Consider the following 17,839-nt stretch of genomic DNA (forward strand, 5'->3'; position numbering starts at 1 on the left):
ATCCGTCCACCATGCTGACCTTGCTCAGGTAAAGGGCGGGAGGGAGCGACCTCACATGGCAGTTCAGGGGCTGCCCGGACCGCCCAAGGCCTCAGGATACTTGGAGCAGGGACAGAAGTGATGGCTGGGCAGGCAGGGAGCGGACAGCTGCCCATCCCCCAGGGTCCCTCCACAGGCCCCAGAGAGAGTCACTCACAGCAGACCCTGCACCTCCTCAGACCCGCCCTTCCCTCTACAAGTCCCAGACCTACAAAGTCCCTAAGTCCCTGAACTGTCCCCCGACAGCTGCTGCAGCAGCCCCATGTCCTGCCACCAGAAAGCCCATTCCCTGGGATCAAACCCCCTCAGCCAGCGAGTCTCAGTTGGCTGCTGTGGGAATTTTAGCGCCGTGACGCCTGTTTCGTCAGGGGCACTGACCTCCTCCCCACAGACTGTCACATGAAGGAATGACCACAGCCCACACATCAGCTGTCCAGGCTCAACAAACCAAAATTATATGTATATTTTGTCCATCGGCAAAAAGTATATTTTTTGGTGTGCCATAAAATTTTAGTAATTAGTTTCCATGCCATGAGATGGAAAAGACTAAACATCGCTGCCTCAGGCGAAGGGTCAGCCCGGCAGTCAGTGCTGACCCTGACCCTGACCCCAACCCTGACCCCGACCCCGACCCCTGCCGGCTGGCACGCCTTCCTGAGATGCTAAGTTTCAAGGCTGGAAGATGCTTCACAAGAGAACAGCCTCGCTCTTCCCCAAGTGGGGGGTGGATGCTCAGAGAGAGGAGGTGACTTGGCCCAAGTCACAAAGCAAATTAAGGGCAGAATCAGGACCGGGGCCCAGGGCCGCCTCCCGGGCCAGTGCTGCTGTGACCGCTGGCCTCACCCGGGGCGTCGGGAGCCCCATGGCTGCACGTTACAGTCGCCTGGGAAGCCCTCAGATCCCGGTGTCCTGGCCGCACTCTGCAGGAGGAGTTCCAGCCATGGAGGGGCTGGGGGCAGTGAAGTGACGGAGAGATGAGGGGCTTTGCTGCTCAGGCGCTCTCGCGGGTCGGGGGAAGGAGGCTGGACAGCGCTACAGCCAGAGAGCCTGACCCCGGATGCTGGAGGCGCTCCCTGCCCGGGCCCAGGTGGGGCCTAGGTGGAGGCCCCTGAACCAGCACGGCTCCAAGACCACCCAGCTCATCTCTAACTCAGGCAGGCCCACAGGCAAGGAGCTGACGTGGGCTTGGGGACGGCAGTGGTCTTCAGGGTGGGCCCCACGGGGTCACAGGCACCGTGGGCAGTGTGCAGGCCGGCTGTCCTGGGCTTCCCCCCACAGCCTCTCCGGCCTCCTGACTGGGCTGAGCTGAGGACCCGTTTACAGAAGGGGGCAGAGGCCCCCGGGCCTTTGATCGGCTGCCTAACGCAGCGAAGAAGAAAGCGGAGGCTCCACTCTAAGCCGGAGTCTTCGGAAAGCGCAGCACACAGCCCGCTCTAATCCGCCCGCAGGTCTGAGCCTGCACACTGGGCACAGAAGTGCCGGCAGGCAGGCCGCCTTGCCCACCGGGAGGTGGTGGGGGGTGGGACAGACCCAGAGCAGAGAGACAGAGGGCCAGGGCCGCGAGGGCACTGAGGCTGGCAGAGACGGCACCCAGGGCAGAGCAGGGGCTCAGGAACGGCGAGAGGCCAGGGAGCCCCGAGGCAGACGCAGAGGCAGGTGGCGAGGGAGGCTGAGGGCAGAGGCTCTGGAAAAGGAGGACGCACTGGGCCGTGGGTGGGGGTGGCTGACGGGCCGGAGCCCAGGAGTGACAGCCAAGGGCCACTGCCAGCCCAGAGACAACCCTGAGCGAGTTAGAAAAACATGCTCCCGTCTGGGTAGGTGTGGCCCATGACACACACAGGGCTGGGCTTCAGCGCCTGTCCCCTTGTGGCCAGAGAGCCTCGTGCAATGAACAAACTGTCCAAGTCAGGGCGTCAGGCAAGGGGACAGGAGGGCTGGGGAACCATTCACCACACACAGAGGCTCCAAGGACTCACTCCGAAGCTCCAGGAGCAGCCCCCGCTGTCCTCATCCCCCCAAACCAGCGGCTGCAGGACGTGCCCTGCCAAGGAGATGCTCCTGCCCCCCCAGACCCTGAGCACCCCTCCCCCTCCCTCCCCCACACTCATCACCAGCACCTGAGCGGGGAGGACACTCCTGGCTGGGAGGGGACCCAAGGAGACAGGGCCTTAGCCTTCCCTGCTCTGACGGCCACCAGCTCAGTGGCAAGGGGGACTGAGGTGACAGAGCACTAGCCCTCTCCAACTGTCACTTTCCTTCTGCTTCAGGACGGAGAAGCCTGAAGCCAAGTGGGGAGTCAGGCTCACACGGAGAGCGGGACCTGGGGCTGCAGCCCCAGAGACCAGCACTGGGGCACGCGACGACATGGCTGAGGCCCAAGTGGGGTGCCTCCTCTGCAGACAGTCGCCCCGTCCTGGCTGAGTCTCAGGGACAGCACTTGGGTCTGTCACAGCCCAGCCCCATAAAGACCTGCCCTCACGGACGTCACTCACATCACCAAAAAGAGGACGATCCCCTGAGGGGCTGCCAACGAAATGAGGTCACAGACCATAACGTTGTCACAGACAAAGCAGCAGTTCAGACGGGAAGTGCCGATAAGGGAGTTAAAGCAAGCCGTGCAGACACAGATGCAGACGGAGATGCCAGGAGGCCTCTGGGCCCTCGTTCCCCGGGTCGCACCTCGGTGGGTCACCGTGGAGGTCACGTGCCCATACTCACAGGATCTTCAGGCTGTGGAGGCCGGAGAACGCTCCTCCCGGGATGTGCGAGAGATGATTCCCTGAGAGACGCCTGCAAACCAGGGCGAGGGTGGGTGACGCAGGCAGGGGACCCGTGCAGGGGACCCCGTGGGCCTGTGGTGACTGCAGGGGGGTGCTAACTCCCGTTTCACTTCATCCTCACTGTCATCCTGTGGGTGCCTGCTATCACCCCACATTTCAGGGCAGGAGACCGTGGGCTCCAGAGGGCCAGTCCCTGCCCTGGAGCCTGGCCTCACAGGGCTTGGGCAGCACCAGGGTTGGGCTCACAGCACGGTCACCTCCTTTGGGAATGGGCCTCCCTGTGCTCTGCAGGCCCCACTTGAGGGCAGCAGGCGGGGCCCTCGCCAGTCTCCCCCGGGACACCTTCAGCTGCCTGCCACACAGAGGCCCCCCTGCAGGGGCTTGGTCTAGAAAACTCAGCCGTGGTCCCGGGGTGAGTAGGATGCTGACTCCAGCAGGGGCCGGCCATGTGTCCTCTTGGGGAGAACTGTCGGGGGCAGGGGGCAGGGCATAGAGGAAATTGTGAGCGTGTCCAGGGCCGGGAGCCACCATTTGCGCAGTTGAAGCAAACCCGGAGGTGCCCCACGCATCTCTGCCGGTGCAGAAACCAGCATGAGAAGGAGCGGAGCCTGTGGGGATCGGGGGGACAGGCCAGGCTCTGGGGCAGACAGGTGGGGCGCTGTCCTGAGGAGGTGACTTACTCACGATGCCCCGTGGAGAGAAAGATGGACCCGCCAGGTTGGAGGGGAAAGTCTGCTTGAACGCAGGAGGGACCCAGGGGTGGTGACCAGGACTGGCCTGTAGGCTCGTATGGGAGATGCACCCGGAGGTGCAGAGAATCGTGAAAGGGGCGGGGTCTGTTGGTCAGGGGCTGGCACGGCGCTGGATGTAGGGGGCTGTCGAGGGCAACGGGAGTGGGAGTGGAGGGGAGGGATGAAGGAGAAGCCTTCACAAAAAGCCACCAGGACGTGGGAGGGCCAAGGGGCTGGGCCGGTGGGGCGACCTCCAGCGGGAGGGGCGGATGGTAACCGAGAGAGGGGGAGCCTGGCGCTCCTGCACCCGGTGTCGGCAAACACCCTGCCATGGAGAACAGCTCCCCAGCCCCTGTTCTAAAGGGGGTCCCGCTCCCACAAGTGCTCAGCAGGTCAAGGGGCCCCCGCTCCGCCCCGCCCCCGCCCCAGGAGCGGTGCCTACTCACAGCTCCTCCAGGAAGCGCAGGTGGCGGAAGCGGCCGGGCGGCAGCTCCGTGAGGTTGTTCATGCTCAGGTCTCTGCAGAGACAGAAAAGGGGGCGCTGTGAACACCCACGCACACGGCCACAGCGCGCCCACCGCCTGCCCCGAACGTCAAAGCGGGCCTGCAGCAGCAGCCGGCCTGAGCGGGCGCTGTCTCCCCAGCCGTTGTCCCCTCGGCCCTCGGCCTGCCCACTGGGCTCCGGGGCTGGGCTCTGACTCGGACTGTGAAGGAAGCTGGCCCCCCTGCCAAGTTCCAGAGCAGGGAAGCAGCAGCCGACTGGGACACAAACGCACTCATGCACCAGCAGGGACACTGAGGCATGGAGCTGCCTGCCACTCTGACCTCTAGGGTAGGCTCCAAAGGACCCTTCTCGTCAGCCCAGAGCCGCGGCCGGCGCTGTCCTCCAAGGCCCCTGCCGGTCACAGTCTCCTCGGCTTCCCTCCCTCAGCCACCAACTGGAGGCTGTGGCCTCTGGGCACGTCACAGAAGGTGCCTGGTCCCCGAGGGGTGGGACAGACACCCTGCCCCCTCCGCGTTGTCTGTGCCACACCTGTGAGGTGCTGGCGCCCAGAATCCCACATTAGTAATAGCCGGCACCAGCCGCTCGGGCGGACCTTTACCCGTCTGATCCTCCCAACGCCCCCCAGGCCAGTCCCACTCTTTACATTCGAGGAAAGGAAGAGAAAAGAGCTGGGAGCTTTGCAGCCAACAGGCCCTGAGAGCAAGTCTCTCCCCCACTCGCCCGTCAGGCCTCTGGCAGCTAACCACAGGGACCCTCGGTTTGTTCCTCCATGAAGGGCACTGAAGCCCCAGATCCTTGGAAGGGCTCACAGAGCCAATGCTAGCAAGCAGCACCTCTGTCCTTCCTCCTGCCCGTCCCTCAGGGACCTATGGACGCGTGTCTCAGCCCAGCAGGCCCAGAGAGGGTGGGAAGGGGCTGGTCCCTCGCTGGGTCGGTGGCCCCACCTGACAAAGCATTTTCTCCATTTGTGTCTGGTGAGCAGTGGGGTCTCAGATGCACGTGTGTGCCTGATGCATGGGCCCCGTCCTGCCCACCCCCAACAGGGGTTTCTCGCCCCTGCCAGCCCCTCCCTGGGGGACCAGCTCTGGCATCCCATTGTTGGGACCACCCCAGGCCCTCCTGAGGCCTCTTCCCTTCCCTGCGAAGGCCCTTCAGAGAGATGCGAGCGCCTGACGTGTCTGCTCAGAAGGGCGGTCTGCAGACAGCGGGATGCGCGGAGCCCAGTTCCCCGTCCACACAAAGGCCATTTGGTCTCTCACGTCTCATCCCCCTCGAGGGACCAGCCACTGCTGTGCTGGCGGCCGCCCTTCAGCAGCACCACCCAGAGGTCTCCGGCGGATTAGAAGCCAGAGTTTGACTCTCAGGGCGCTCCCAGGCCCACTAGCCCAGGTTCTGGCAGGTCGGGGGGGGGGGTCCCTGGGCAGGGGGGACACGGTGGCCCCAGGAGGCCTGAGTCTTGGCCTCTGGGTGTGCCGGGACCCCCCCGCGTGGCAGCCTGGCTCACCCTGCGCCAGGCAGGGAGCCGCACACTGATTGCCTCGCAGTGTTTATCCAGAGCACTGCTGAACGTGCCTCCACAGGAGTCCAAGGACGGCGCGGGCCTGTGACTCAGGACTCATCACTCAGCCGTCCCTCCAGGGGCCGCTCCTCAGAGGCTCTGATGTGGCTCCAAGCCCCCCACCCCCTCCGTCCCCCACTAGCGGCCTCATTGTTCTCCCCTGAGGGGTGGGGGCCCTGCCCAGCCCGCCCCCACATCCTGCCCTGAGACAACACAGCCCAGCTGCGGGGCACAGTGTAAGGGGGTGGATTTCTGAGGGTCGGGGTGGGGGGAGCCCCACTCAGGCCTGGCTCTGTCACAAAAGGAAAAGGGGTGAGGCTGGTGCCGGGAAGAGGGGAGGAGGAATGGAGGGCCGGGAGAGGGAGGTGCAGAGGCTTCCACTGAGATCCTCCGGGAGGCCGCCGGGGGCCCCAGGAGAGGCCACGGGTCCCACCTGCCCTGCTGTGGGGGTCCTGCTGGGGGGGGCTGTGCCTGGGCAGACTCGGGGGTGTCCTGTGAAGGTGGAGGTTCTGAGATAGGGCTTCCCTGGGAGGTGGGCTGTCCCTGTGCAACCAGAGGGCGCCGCTGAGGCGTGCAGGCCAGGCCTGGACCCCTGGGTTGGAGGGCAGCGCTGACCCCTGGGTGCTGACCCCGTGGTTGCTGTGGTCACATTGGCTTGGCTGCACCAATGGGTGAGTGTTTCTGAAGGGCTGTGTGTCGGGATACATGAGCTCTTGGATGTGCTTGTCCTGTGCATGCAGGTGCGTGTGTCATGGGTATGGGCACATGTGTGCGTCTATACATGTGTGTGTTAGAGAGCTGGACTGGTCAAAGTCACAGACTTTCTTGAAGCATCTGCATGTCACGAAGAGACTCAAATGGCCTGAGCCGGGTCCCATCCTGTGGTTGGAAAACCAGGTGTACTGTGACCTTCTCCAGGCCTCAGTTTACCCCCTGGTCTGTCTCCAAGAAGGAGCACAGGTTGCTTGATGCTGCTGCTTCTGGGGCCCAGCTTGTGGCTGAAGTGGATGCTGAAGCCAGGACTCACTCTGGTCCACCCCTGTCATCCTGCGACTCCTAGGAGCACACACACGCACAAGGCGTGTACACCTGTGTGCACACATGCACGCAGACATGTGCACACGTGCACACAGGTTGCTGCTCCGGGGCTGGCTTCCTGGGCTGTGGCCCCTGCATGGCCCCTCAAACCCCTGCTGCTGTCACTGGGGATTCTCACTCGCTTCCGGACAGGAGGCCCATTCCCACTGCCCCGGGCCCTGTAAACCGCCTCTCGGCTGAAGAGCAGGGGTTGAGAGGGTGGGTGGCAGCCACCCCTGCAGCCCCGGGTCCCCAGGGGGGACAGAGCCCAGGGGTGGGGGCAAGGCTGGCGGCAGGCAGGAGAGAAGTGCCGCAGCCCCGGGCGTGGGAAGTGGAAACGTCTGGCTGCACATCAGGAAAATGTTCTCAGCTCCACCCTGTCAGGCGCCCAGACCACCCAGGCTGCTGGGGAGGCAGTGACACTGCGGGGACCAGGAGCAGGTGTGATAAGAGGAGGACCCGGGGGGACTGGGGCAGAAGCTGAAGGGTGGGGAACAGCAGACCGTCCCCCACGGCGGCCTGGCTGCTCACAAGGGCCATGGGGAGCTGTCGGTGTGCTGTTCCTCTGGGTTCTGGGGGGACTGTCCACACCCGGTTGTGGCAGAGGCCCAGGGTGCTGGGCCCCCATGTGCCGTCTCCACGTGGGCTCCGGCCATCCGTCTCTGCAGCCAGGGTGACCAGCAGATGAGTCCCTGTCCCCGGCATGGTTCGGCCCCAGGTCACCTCCCCCATGAGGCCTTCCTGGGCCGGGCTGTGCAGTGTCCCCTGTGCCCACACTGCCTTGTGCACGCTCTGCCGGGGATGTGACTGAGCTCCTGCCCAGTGCCACCCTGTCACGTCACCTGACCTCCCCAGCCTCCGTTTTCCCGTCTGTGACGCAGGACAGTAACAGCACTTGCCTCCCACGGTTGTCGTGAGAATTACATGAATCGACAGTGGAACCAACGGGGCACAAGAAATGTGCCTCAGTAGTCACTGAATGACAGTGACAGTGTCGAGCGACCCATGGGCCATGACCTTCAAGGCGAGGGCTTAACCAGCCTTGGTCCTGCCTGACCCGTGTGGCCAGTGGCCGGGAACGCCCTGCAGATGCGGCCCTCCAGGAGCCTACAGTGTCCCCGTCACCATCACCGGGGAGCATTATTGGCTCCTGCAGCCGCCGGAGGATGCCAGAGGCTCAGAAAGGGGACACTCAGGGGGAAGAGGTGGCTGGGAGGGGCGGGCGCCAGGCCCACTGCGCCCAGAACTGAGGCCAGGCAGATGGCATCAGAGAGACCCCACATCACCCTGGGGACAGTCCTTCCCGGGCGGACATTCCCATTCACCGCAGGCCTGGCAGCCTCCTACGGGCAGGGGCGTCTCCCACTGCTGTGAGCGTCCGGGCGGCCCCGTGTGGAAGGCGGCTTCCTCCAGCGCCACGCCTTCCTGTTTCAAGCAAGGAAACCGACCGCAATGTGCCGGGCACACGGGTGGCGTTCGGGGCGAGGGGTCGGCGCCCCTGGAGCCAGGCGGTGCCGTTTCCTCCCACACTGACCTCTGCCCCGCGGGCTCCCCTAGACCCCTTCTCACCAGAGCTGTCCGCTCTGAGGTCCCACACGCTCTTCAGGCACTGAGTTCTCTTGGGTTTCTGCAATTTCATGCATTTCCAAGCAAGAGAGTGTCCTTCGGTCAGGAGAACACGCCTGTCTCCATACACACGACGGCGCAGCACGAAGTCCAGCAGAATAGTGTTATTTTTAACGTTCAATACACACATGTATTCACTGATTCCAGAGAAGGGGAGAGGGAGGAAGAGCGAGAAACATCTATCGGCTGCCTCCTGCCGCCAACCAGGGATCCAACCCACCACCCAGGCACGTGCCCTGACCGGGAATCAAAGCCACAAACCCTCCGGTCACAGGACGATACACCGAACAACGGAGCCACACAGGTGGGGCCACTGCCGTGTTTTCAATAAAAGGGCTGCTGCTGCTCGCCTGGGTCACGGCTTGGCTCTCTCGATGGGAACAAGAACGTCTCCCGCGGGCCTGGGGTTGGGGGGCAGGTCCGACGCTGCAGGGCAGGCGGGGTGGGCCTGGCATCTGGACTGGGGGTCATTAGTGTGGGGACAGAAGGTCCCTCTAGTTACCGAGCCAGGGCGAGGCTTGCGCAGGTCAGACTGAACACAGGGGATGTCAGGTGGGCCAAGAACTCAAGACATTGGCACTTTCCCGAGCGGGCACCCTCCTCCCAGCCCCCCGACAGTGCCGCCTTGCCGGCCGGGTGGGGGGTGGGGGGCTGCTGTGCAGCACCTTCGCTCCCCCAGCGTGCTCCTGGGGGTCCTCTCTTGTCCCGCCACTCCCCCCTCCCCCCGGCAGGAGCCCCAACAGCCTGCCCTCTTCCCCACACCCACCCCTTTGCTGTGGGGCTCGTACACAGACAGAGTCCAAGGTCTAGAGTCTCTGCTCCGCCCAGCTGGGGTCTTTGCTGTCCTCTGGCCTCAGCCTGTCCTGCTCGAGCTGGGCTGGAGCTTGGGCCCTTGTCTGGGTGCTGCTGGGGTCCTGGCCTGGGTGTCAGGTAGCCAGCGTGCGACTTGGCCCCACCACCGCCCAGCTGCCCGCTCCTCTCTGGGCCTCAGCATCTGCGTCCATACAATGTTATGTGATGTTCCTCATGAGGGCGAGGGGGTGCCCTAGCATGCCAGGTGTCCAGCGGGGCCCACTGGGTGGCCTCCCACCCCTCCCTGCACTCAGCTCCAAGCACCATGGGGTCACACGGGGTTGGGGGGGTCAGGGGAGGGCGTCCGGGGTCAGCCCTGCCCTTAGGAGGTGCAGCTGCTGCTGCTTCTCCCTGGTGCCTCCCCGTGAAGGCACCTGCCCAGCCCTGATCTTCTCACCCTTTGATCTTCTGATGTCTGGCCCGGGTCCCTCAGCCAAAAGCATTCTGTCTCCCTGGCCTTCTCCAAGGAAAAGCAAAGGTCTGGGCTCCCTTTTCCAGCTCCTCCCTCCTCCCTCCCTCCCTGTTTTGTGTGGAACCAGGGCTGCTGGGGGCGGGGAAGGGGGCGGGCAGGCCCCCCTGAGGTGGCCGTGTCTGGGGGCGAGGGGCCACTGGGAAGGGCTGGCCACTAGCTACTCCTGGGCATGGTGCCCTGGCCTGGATGCTGCTGGGAAGGTGCCTCAGCCGAGCTCTTTGCTCCTGGTGCCCTGTGTGCAGAGGCTGGCTGAGCCCTGGGGGAGGGGGGCAAGCAAGGGGTGTGTGCAAACGTGTACAGAGGAGAGGGAGGAGGAGGCACCCCCTGCCCTGAGGCAACCGCCCTCTGAGGACTGATTCAGATCCACAGACAAGGGACAGAACCTTGAATGTGAGGCTGGAGGGATCTCAAGTGCCTGAGGGTAAAGAGGCAGTCAGGGAGAGCTTCCTGGAGGAAGGGTGGACAGTGGTAGCCAAGAGGAACAGGTGGACCATCAAAAAGTGACCTAAGAGCTTTGCAAAGGCCAGGATGGAATTGGGGTGCTTAGGATGACATGAAGGGTGGTGCCATTGGCTGAATGGTGCCCCTCCCCCCGAAAAGGTATGTCCTGTCCTCATCCCTGGAACCTCTGAATGTGGTCTTCCTTGGAGAAAGGGTCTTTGCAGATGTCATAAGTGCAGGTCCTGAAATGAGGAAGGCAGCTTGGATTACGCGGGTGGACCCCAAGCCCAGTGACAAGGGGAACCCACAGAGAAACCCACAGTGCAGGAGGTCATGTGCAGGCGGAGGTGGGGGTGGGAGGGAGGCGGCCATGAGCAAGCAGGGCACGTGGCTGCCACTGGAGGCAGTGGCGGCGTGCGGCAAGCCCCCCCAGCCCCTGAGTCTCTTCAGGGGGTGGAGCCAAATGGATGCCCTGATCCTGGCTTCCAGCCACAATGGTCAGAGACCCATCTCTGATGCTTTAAGCCCCAGTGTGTTGTAGGAGCCACTGGAAACCACACAGGGGGTCCACAGGAGGTCTCCAGGCACTGCTGGTCCTTGTGGCCCTGCCCTGGGCTCCCCCTCCACCCCTGGCCTCCCTGCTGCCTCAGACCAAGCCAGGGACCTAGCCAAATGCCACTAGGGAAGTCTTCTCACGCTGAGACAGCTCCTGGACCCAGCGTGGCCCAGGAATTCCACTCCCAGATCCATAACCAACAGAAAAACATCCAGATGGTCACCGGGTGACCGTCCAAATGGCTTACAGCAGCGCTGCCCGGAATACCCCAACTGGAAAGTGTCCGATGGCCGTCTGCCATAGAAGGGACATGCTGTTTTGCGTCCCCGTGGTGAATACTGTGCACTCTGAGTGCACACAGTATGGCCACAAGCAGTGGCGTGCGAGCTCCGCAGGGAGATGGGCAGACGCACAGTACTGCTCCCCACAAAGGAAGTCAGAGCGCAGGCCACACACACTGTGTGGCCAGGGGTCCCTGCGCAGCTACCCTCACGGGACAGGTGGGGGCTGGAGAGACTGACAGCCCGCCTCGTGGCCTGGGTGCCGGTGACGCAAAAGCGCTCGGCTTGTGCACCTGCCTCGCACCGCACACCTGTGACGGGCGCCCTGTGCTGGGGTGTGTACAGAAAAGCTTAGTCTGAAACGAGAGAGGGAGATTGCCCCTGAACGTCTCTGGTGGGCCGCGGGCCGGCTGCGATGCCCCTGTGGACTCCCGTGGCGTCTCGCCCACGGACCTGAAATTGCGCATTTGCTCCCACGTATTATTGTCAGTCATTCCTCTGTGTGTCGCCAGCCCAGTCATGGGTACACAGTAGGAGCTTAACAAATACTTGCTGCGGTCTGCTGACATGGCTTCAGACCTCCCTCCCACCAGTGCCAGCACCCTGGACGCCACAGGATTCCAGAGTGGCCCGTCCCTCCCCACTGCGCCCCCTTCAGAGCCCCCCATCAGCCAGGCGGCGCATGTCACCACCCGTTCACTTACGGGGGGGGGGGTCCCTTTCGCACCCCCCAGCCTGAATTTGTCTTCACACAGACCGTGGGTCTTGGCCACCTTGGACCTTCAGAGCAAGCGCCAGACACAGGGCTCTTCAAGAAGCCACGCTCCCCGCGCTCCCCCTGCCCAAGCCCAGGACAGGCACCTACCTCCGAGCATCTTAGCCTGCTGGAAACTGGGTGGAAATTTTCAAAAGAAGTTTTCTTTTTGAAAAAATAAATAAAGAGAGTGAATAGGGAAGGCCAAGCTCCTAAGTGGAAGGGTTTATAAACAGACGTCTGCCTTGAAGGAAACCCTGCCTGGCCGCGAGCGGCTGGCTGGCAGGGGAGAGGCTCCCGGGTGCGGCTCCACGCTCACCACAGCCGTCTGGGTCGCCCGCCACGCCTCGGCCCACCGTGGAGTCAGGTGAGTGCCAGCCCGGGGCTGAAGGGGCTGCCTCCCTTCCAGCCCCCTCTCAGGCGAGCACATGCGCCCCAGCCTGGGTGGCTTGGCCTTGCTCTCCCAACTCTGGACAGTCATTCATTTCTTCACATGCCACCCCGACCGCGAGCACCCATATGTCAGGCGCTTGGGCCAGCTCTGAGGACACCGGGGAGCCCTGGCTGGGGGGCCCTGATTTCCTGGGGCTCCCAGCCTGGATTAGGAGACAGATAGATAAATAAGAGCTGGAACCCAGAAGGTGAACCCACACTTGAGGCATCAGGGAAAGCTTCCTGGAGGAGGAGATACCTCAGTCGGTCCTGGTGTTCTAAATCAAGCTGGAGCGGTCCTGGCTTCCTCCGAAGATGTCCTCAAGGGGGTGCCTTTTTCTAATTTACAGAGGCCTTGTGAGGGCCTAGCCACAGCCCAGAATGCTGGGGGAGACAGGCAGGTTCCCCAGGGACCCCCTGGACCAGGCTCACCTACTTAGGTGGAAAGAGAGTGAAGCAAGCATGGGCGGATGCCGGCTCTCTCCCCTCGGACCACAGTGGGAAGGAACCTCAGGCTTCCTACAGCAGGACAGATGGACACAGGAAGGACAGACACAAGAAGGATCTCCCAGTGATCACATTCGAGAAGAGCCAAACACTGAAGCCAGTGGGGAGGGGGTGCTGAAGGACTTGTTCTGTGCGTGGGTGGGTGGAGTCCAGCCCAGGCTGGGGGTGGGGGCTGCAGCAAGCTTCAGGAGCCCCCACACCCAGCTTCTGAGCTTGCTCCACCCTCCCCCCAGCCTTGGGAGGCCCCCGGACTGGCCACCAGCCCCCGGCACACGGGTCCCCTCGGCATTTCCCGACCCCAAGCCCCACACCCAGCAGGCACTCAGGCCCCACAGCGCGGTGCCCCTGTGCCCTCGTGCCAGTCTGGACAGTGACGCTAATTATTTCTGGCAGGTGGAGGCGGGGGGCAAGGATCCCCGGTTTCTGCACTCAGAGTGGGGTGCCTGGCAATGAGGCTGGCAGGGGGGCAGGGGATTCCTCTCTCCGCTGGCTGCCCATGGTTAACGGGGGCCTTGTTCTGGCTGGGCACACAACCCTGGAGGTGCTGGTGCTGGCCGTGCGCACCCCGGCCCTGGGACCTCCAGTCTTGCCGAGAGGAACTGCACGCCTCAGGGGACCCTGGCACCTCCCTCGCTGAAGTCTCAGGCTCCCCCGGGCTCTCCTCCCCACTGCACCTCCATTTATATATAATCGTGTGTCTCTAGCATATCCTGGAGTCAGGCACTATCAACCCACAGGACACAGTGTGACTTGTCCAAAGATACTCAGCCACTGGTGGCAGAGAGAGAATTCCAGCCACAGTCTCCTGACCCCAACCCCACTGGACACGAACCTGAAAGCCAACATGGGCAGCCAGGTGTTCGGGACAAACCTGGAGAGGAAGATCTATGGACAGAGCCCCCCATCCTTCCCAGGACTCTGCAGCGCCCACCCCACCCTAGCCGGGTGGCCTAGCGCCTGTACACTCAACACAGGTGAGGGGCCCCCCAAACACAGTACGCTGACACTCCCCCCGCCAGAGTCTGACGACTCCTAAAAGCACCGAGTCCCTGCCTCCAGCAGCACGGTGCCTCAAGAACTTGTCCCCATGGGGGCCACACCTAGCCTGGAGCTGCCTATCTCCCGTCCATCTGCGGGGTCACCTGCGGTACCTCTTCTAGGCCCCGGGTCCCTCAGAAGGTGACCCCTCCCCCCATTGTCCCACATTCATTGTGACTGTGACACAGAAGGGACCACAAGGCAACTCCAAGGAAGTGACCACATCTGAGCTATGACCACTGGGATGGGAGGCGAGGGACGAGATGTGCGTTTTCACAGGGACACACGAGCCTCAGAGACGCGGGGCGGACAGGCACCCGCTGGAGACCAGGGCCCTGCTGAAGCGTCACTGAGAATTCTGAGACGCTGACAGTGGAGCAACGACCCGGGGGACCTTCGGAGCACGGCGGACCACGTGGGCGGCCCCTCTCCATGTCCCCTGTGGACCCGAGAGTGAGGCCAGTCCCAGGTCTTTCTCCCCACCTTTGTCCAGGACAACAGCCCCTTCCTGTCTCGTCTCCTCCTGCCTCCGAATGGGCTCAGTTGCCACAAAGCCAGGGGTTGGTTTACAGCCCCTTCCTGCCTCAGCGCCGCATCCCGGACACCTGGTCCCCACGCACCCCCAGGTGCCCCGGACCTGCAGTCGGGAGAAGGAGGGCAAACGCGTGCTCCTGTGCCTGGTACGGCCCTGCCAGGGCGCCTGCGAGTGGACACTGGTCCTGGGTGCGTGACCGTGCATGTGTGCGCACTCGTGGGTGAAGCGCAGGGGTGACGCGGGCCTGAGAAACGCCCGGTGCACAGGCCCTGCCTTCAGGAAGCTCCCCGTCGGGAGGGGACAGTGTGCCCCTGCCCTTGAGGAGCCCTGTGTCTGGGGAGGCAGACAGACAGATGGGGACACCCTCAGAGACACCGGGTATGCCACGCTAGCTAGCAGGTCATGGGGCAGTGGGGGGGGGGGGCAGGGGGCGGGGAGGTGATGCCCGTGCACTAAGCGCTCCCCCAAGAGGACTGGGATTAATACGTCTACTTCAAAAGGGAGGGACAATTGTCTGGCGGCGTGCACAGGTGTCAGCCCAGGGGTCCCAGCACCCGGGGCTGCCAGCCCCTGGCCTCTGGCTGCTCCCGCACCCCACGGCATCTCCGGGGTTTTGCATCGGCGGCATCAGGCAGGCGACAGCTCCTGCCTCATGTCCTGACCTCCTCACCAACCCCTTCCTCTGCATGCAGGCCCCCAGAGGGGACCTCAGGAGGGCAGCAGGGAGAACTGTGGGCTCTGGCCCAGGCAGACAGGGAGCGGGACATAGGCTGTGAGGGGCTATTCGACCTGGAGTTTCACAGCCCCGGGTGTTGCCCACCCCCTTGGACCTCAGCACCTCCGGCTCTGAGCCCCTGAGAGGCAGCTCAGTGCGCTGGTTACGGCTGGGGGGCTGGGGCTCCTTCACACCTAAAAGCCCCGGTTTCCTCCTCTGTCGGATGGGGTCACAGCAGCACCCTCCCTCCCCACCCCCTTAATGACAGGTCCCCAGATACATCTGTCTGGGCCCCAGGAATGGACCTTCCTGACCAACTAATGTCTTCCTGGAGGAAAGGCCGTGGTCCAGGGCACGACGCTTCAACCAGGGCAGTGTTCCCATTGGGCAGGAGCTGGCAGAGAGGCCGGAAGCTGGCGCAGGAGCCCCCCGGCCCACCCTCTGAACCCGCATCGCACGATTCACCAGAAGAGACCTGGCAGCCCTCCTCGTCAGGCTCTGAAGACAGTGGCAGGAAGAGAAGGCTGGGGACAGACGCACAGGAAGCCTCAGGGCTGGAGGTGCCCTGTCCCTGCGCCAGCCCAGCCCCCACCTGCCTGCGGCTGCTAGTCGCCCGTGCCCGCTCTGGCATGGCTCCGGGGGGCACGGTGCCAGCCCCTGAGCTGCCCCACCATGTCCTTTTTCTGCTTCCAAAATAACTCTCTGCTCACTGCCCACGTTTGGCATCCTGGGTGTTTTTCCCGTCCTGAGACCTGTTCCCATGTCTGAAGGGGAGGAGGAGAGACCTGAATTATCATTAGTATTGGGGAGGCCCCCCCTTCTATAACCAAAGAGTAGTTAGCACAAAAGGGGTCCCACAATTCTGACAGCCCCTGAGGCAGTGAGTCCATGACAGTTTGGCTGAAAGAAGTTGTCATTCCCAACACTGGGGGGTGGGGGGGGGGGTTGGGAATTTCCTGCCACCGCGTGTCCTGTGCCTTCCCAAGGTGTCCAAGGCCCCACAGTACCCCTCACCCTTGGCCCTGCTCCCAGCACCGGGACTGGCCAGCCTAGGGTCACAGCTCATTCAGGATGAGCTCAGGAGGTCCTTGCTGGCCCCTTAGGGCACGTCCCGGGGCAGCCGTGGACCCCGGACGCAAGCGCCTGGCCACACGGCCTTCCGCGGCCTGCCGGAGAAGACACTGATGCCGCAGAACTCGGGGAGTCTGCCTCTGGGGAGAAGCTGGACGCTCCAGACAGAAGGGACCTAGCCTCCCAGACTTCTCCTCTTTGAAGGGCGTCCCATCCGGTGCCAGGCCCGCTCGCGTCCCTGTGAGGAGGGGCCCTTCCTCCATCCTGGGCCGGGAGCCCAGGCAGAACCGTGCAGGGAAGACCTGAGTCCCTGGAGGTCAGTGGGGCAGACTTTAGGAGTGACAGCGAGGGAGGCGGGCGGACACTTGAGGAAGCTCTGGATCAGACCCTGGCAGCCAGAGTCCCACCCGGCAGGGCCTCGTGACTCCTTTGTAGTTAAGGCGTGGAGAAAGGTGAGCTTAACCGTGGACATCTGAAGGCGCAGAGGTGAGAGAGGCTCCCCACTCTGCTGTCCTCGTTGCATTTGCTACATGCCCCCTCCAGGTACACGCTGCTCGAGTTCCCATTTCAAGACCCAGAAACGAGACTTGGGGGAGGTGAAGCCCCACCACACAGAAGCACCGCTCACGAACCCAGGGCCCGGAGTGGGGCCACATGCACGGGGGCCTGCTCCCCGGCACCTCTACGCAGCCCTGTTTTCTGCCGCTGCCTGTGGGCCTGGGTCATGGCGGGAAGGGGCTTGGCGTGTGTGGGGCCGTGGGGGTGAGCGCCCACGGAACGGGAAGGCGGGTGGAGTGGGCGGGCTGGGGGCCAACCCTGCTCGGAGCCAGGCTTTCTTCTCCTCCGCCAGCCGCCCCGCCCGGCCGCGCCCCGTGCCCGCTGCTGCCAGAGCCCAGACGTTTCCTTTTTCTCTTGCCTACGGCTGCTTCCTGCCTCTCCTTTGAACTGGGGTGCTGGCTCCCCCTTCACTCTCCCTCCTCCAGCCATCCCCCGGGGCTGCCCTCCATGGCTGGCACGGCAGGACCCAGAGGGCCTGGTTCCTGGAATCGGCTTCCCTCCCGCCCTTCCTCTCTGCCCTGGTCTGGGTGCTGCCCCGTCGGCCCCCTCCCTGGGGGCCTCCTGTGCCCTGCCAGGCCAGGCTCGGAGGCGGCTTCTCCCCACCTCTCCCACGCTCTCGTGGACACTGAGGGCTGGAAACTTTTGGGAGCCGAGCACTGGGGGGACCGAGCGTTTGACTCATAGGTCCCCGGTCTGGGGGGCTGCAGCTGAGGGCATCCAAATTCACCAGAAAGGAAAGGCAGCCCCAGAAAATGGCATCAGCACACGGACCCCCTGGACACATCCTCCCCAAGTTTCTCTGCTTCTTCATAGGACAGGCTCTACAAGCCCCATCTGGGACACGGCGCGCAGGCTGGGCTCTTCCTCCCTCTGCTTCCCACCCTCACACCAGCCAGGACAAAACCAAAAGTGCCTGTGGCCCCAGAATAGCTCCTCTGTCTCCCTGGCCCCCACCACACCCCTACCCCATGCCCTTCACAGAACAGGGCTCCTTCGGGGCTTCCTCCTCCAGGAAGACTTCCATGACTAACACCCCTTGGTCTTGCCCACCCTAATAACAACACCCGCTGAGCTCTTCTCATGGGCCAGACCCTCTGCCAAACCCTTTGCAAACATTCTCTCAGCAGCGCCACACAACAGCCTGGGTTCCTTTTACAAGCGAGGACACCGAGTCACAGGGGCCCTTCCCTGGCTCTGCTGTGGCCAGTGCTGGCATTCCTGACCTGCCGTCCCGGGGACCTGCCTGCCTCTCATCAGTCACGGCACCCCAGACAGTGACGAGGAGAGTGAAAACCACTGGAATCGACACAT

At 63.5% G+C, this 17,839-nt stretch overlaps 1 protein-coding gene across 1 annotated transcript in view; it reads right to left on the reverse strand.

Moving 5' to 3' along the window:
- LGR6 (leucine rich repeat containing G protein-coupled receptor 6) overlaps positions 1–17,839 on the reverse strand; it is a 67,444-nt gene that overhangs the window by 46,052 nt on the left and 3,553 nt on the right. Inside the window, exons 2-3 of the mRNA XM_090263299.1 lie at positions 3,997–4,068; positions 2,758–2,829 (exon numbers count right to left, since the gene is read on the reverse strand). Of these exons, the coding sequence (XP_090119425.1) occupies positions 2,758–2,829; positions 3,997–4,068 (144 nt within the window). The remainder of the gene's footprint in view (positions 1–2,757; positions 2,830–3,996; positions 4,069–17,839) is intronic.

This window comes from Furipterus horrens, unplaced genomic scaffold (assembly GCF_987537825.1).
Source record: "Furipterus horrens unplaced genomic scaffold, mFurHor1.1.pri manual_scaffold_15, whole genome shotgun sequence".
NCBI lineage: Eukaryota > Metazoa > Chordata > Mammalia > Chiroptera > Furipteridae > Furipterus > Furipterus horrens.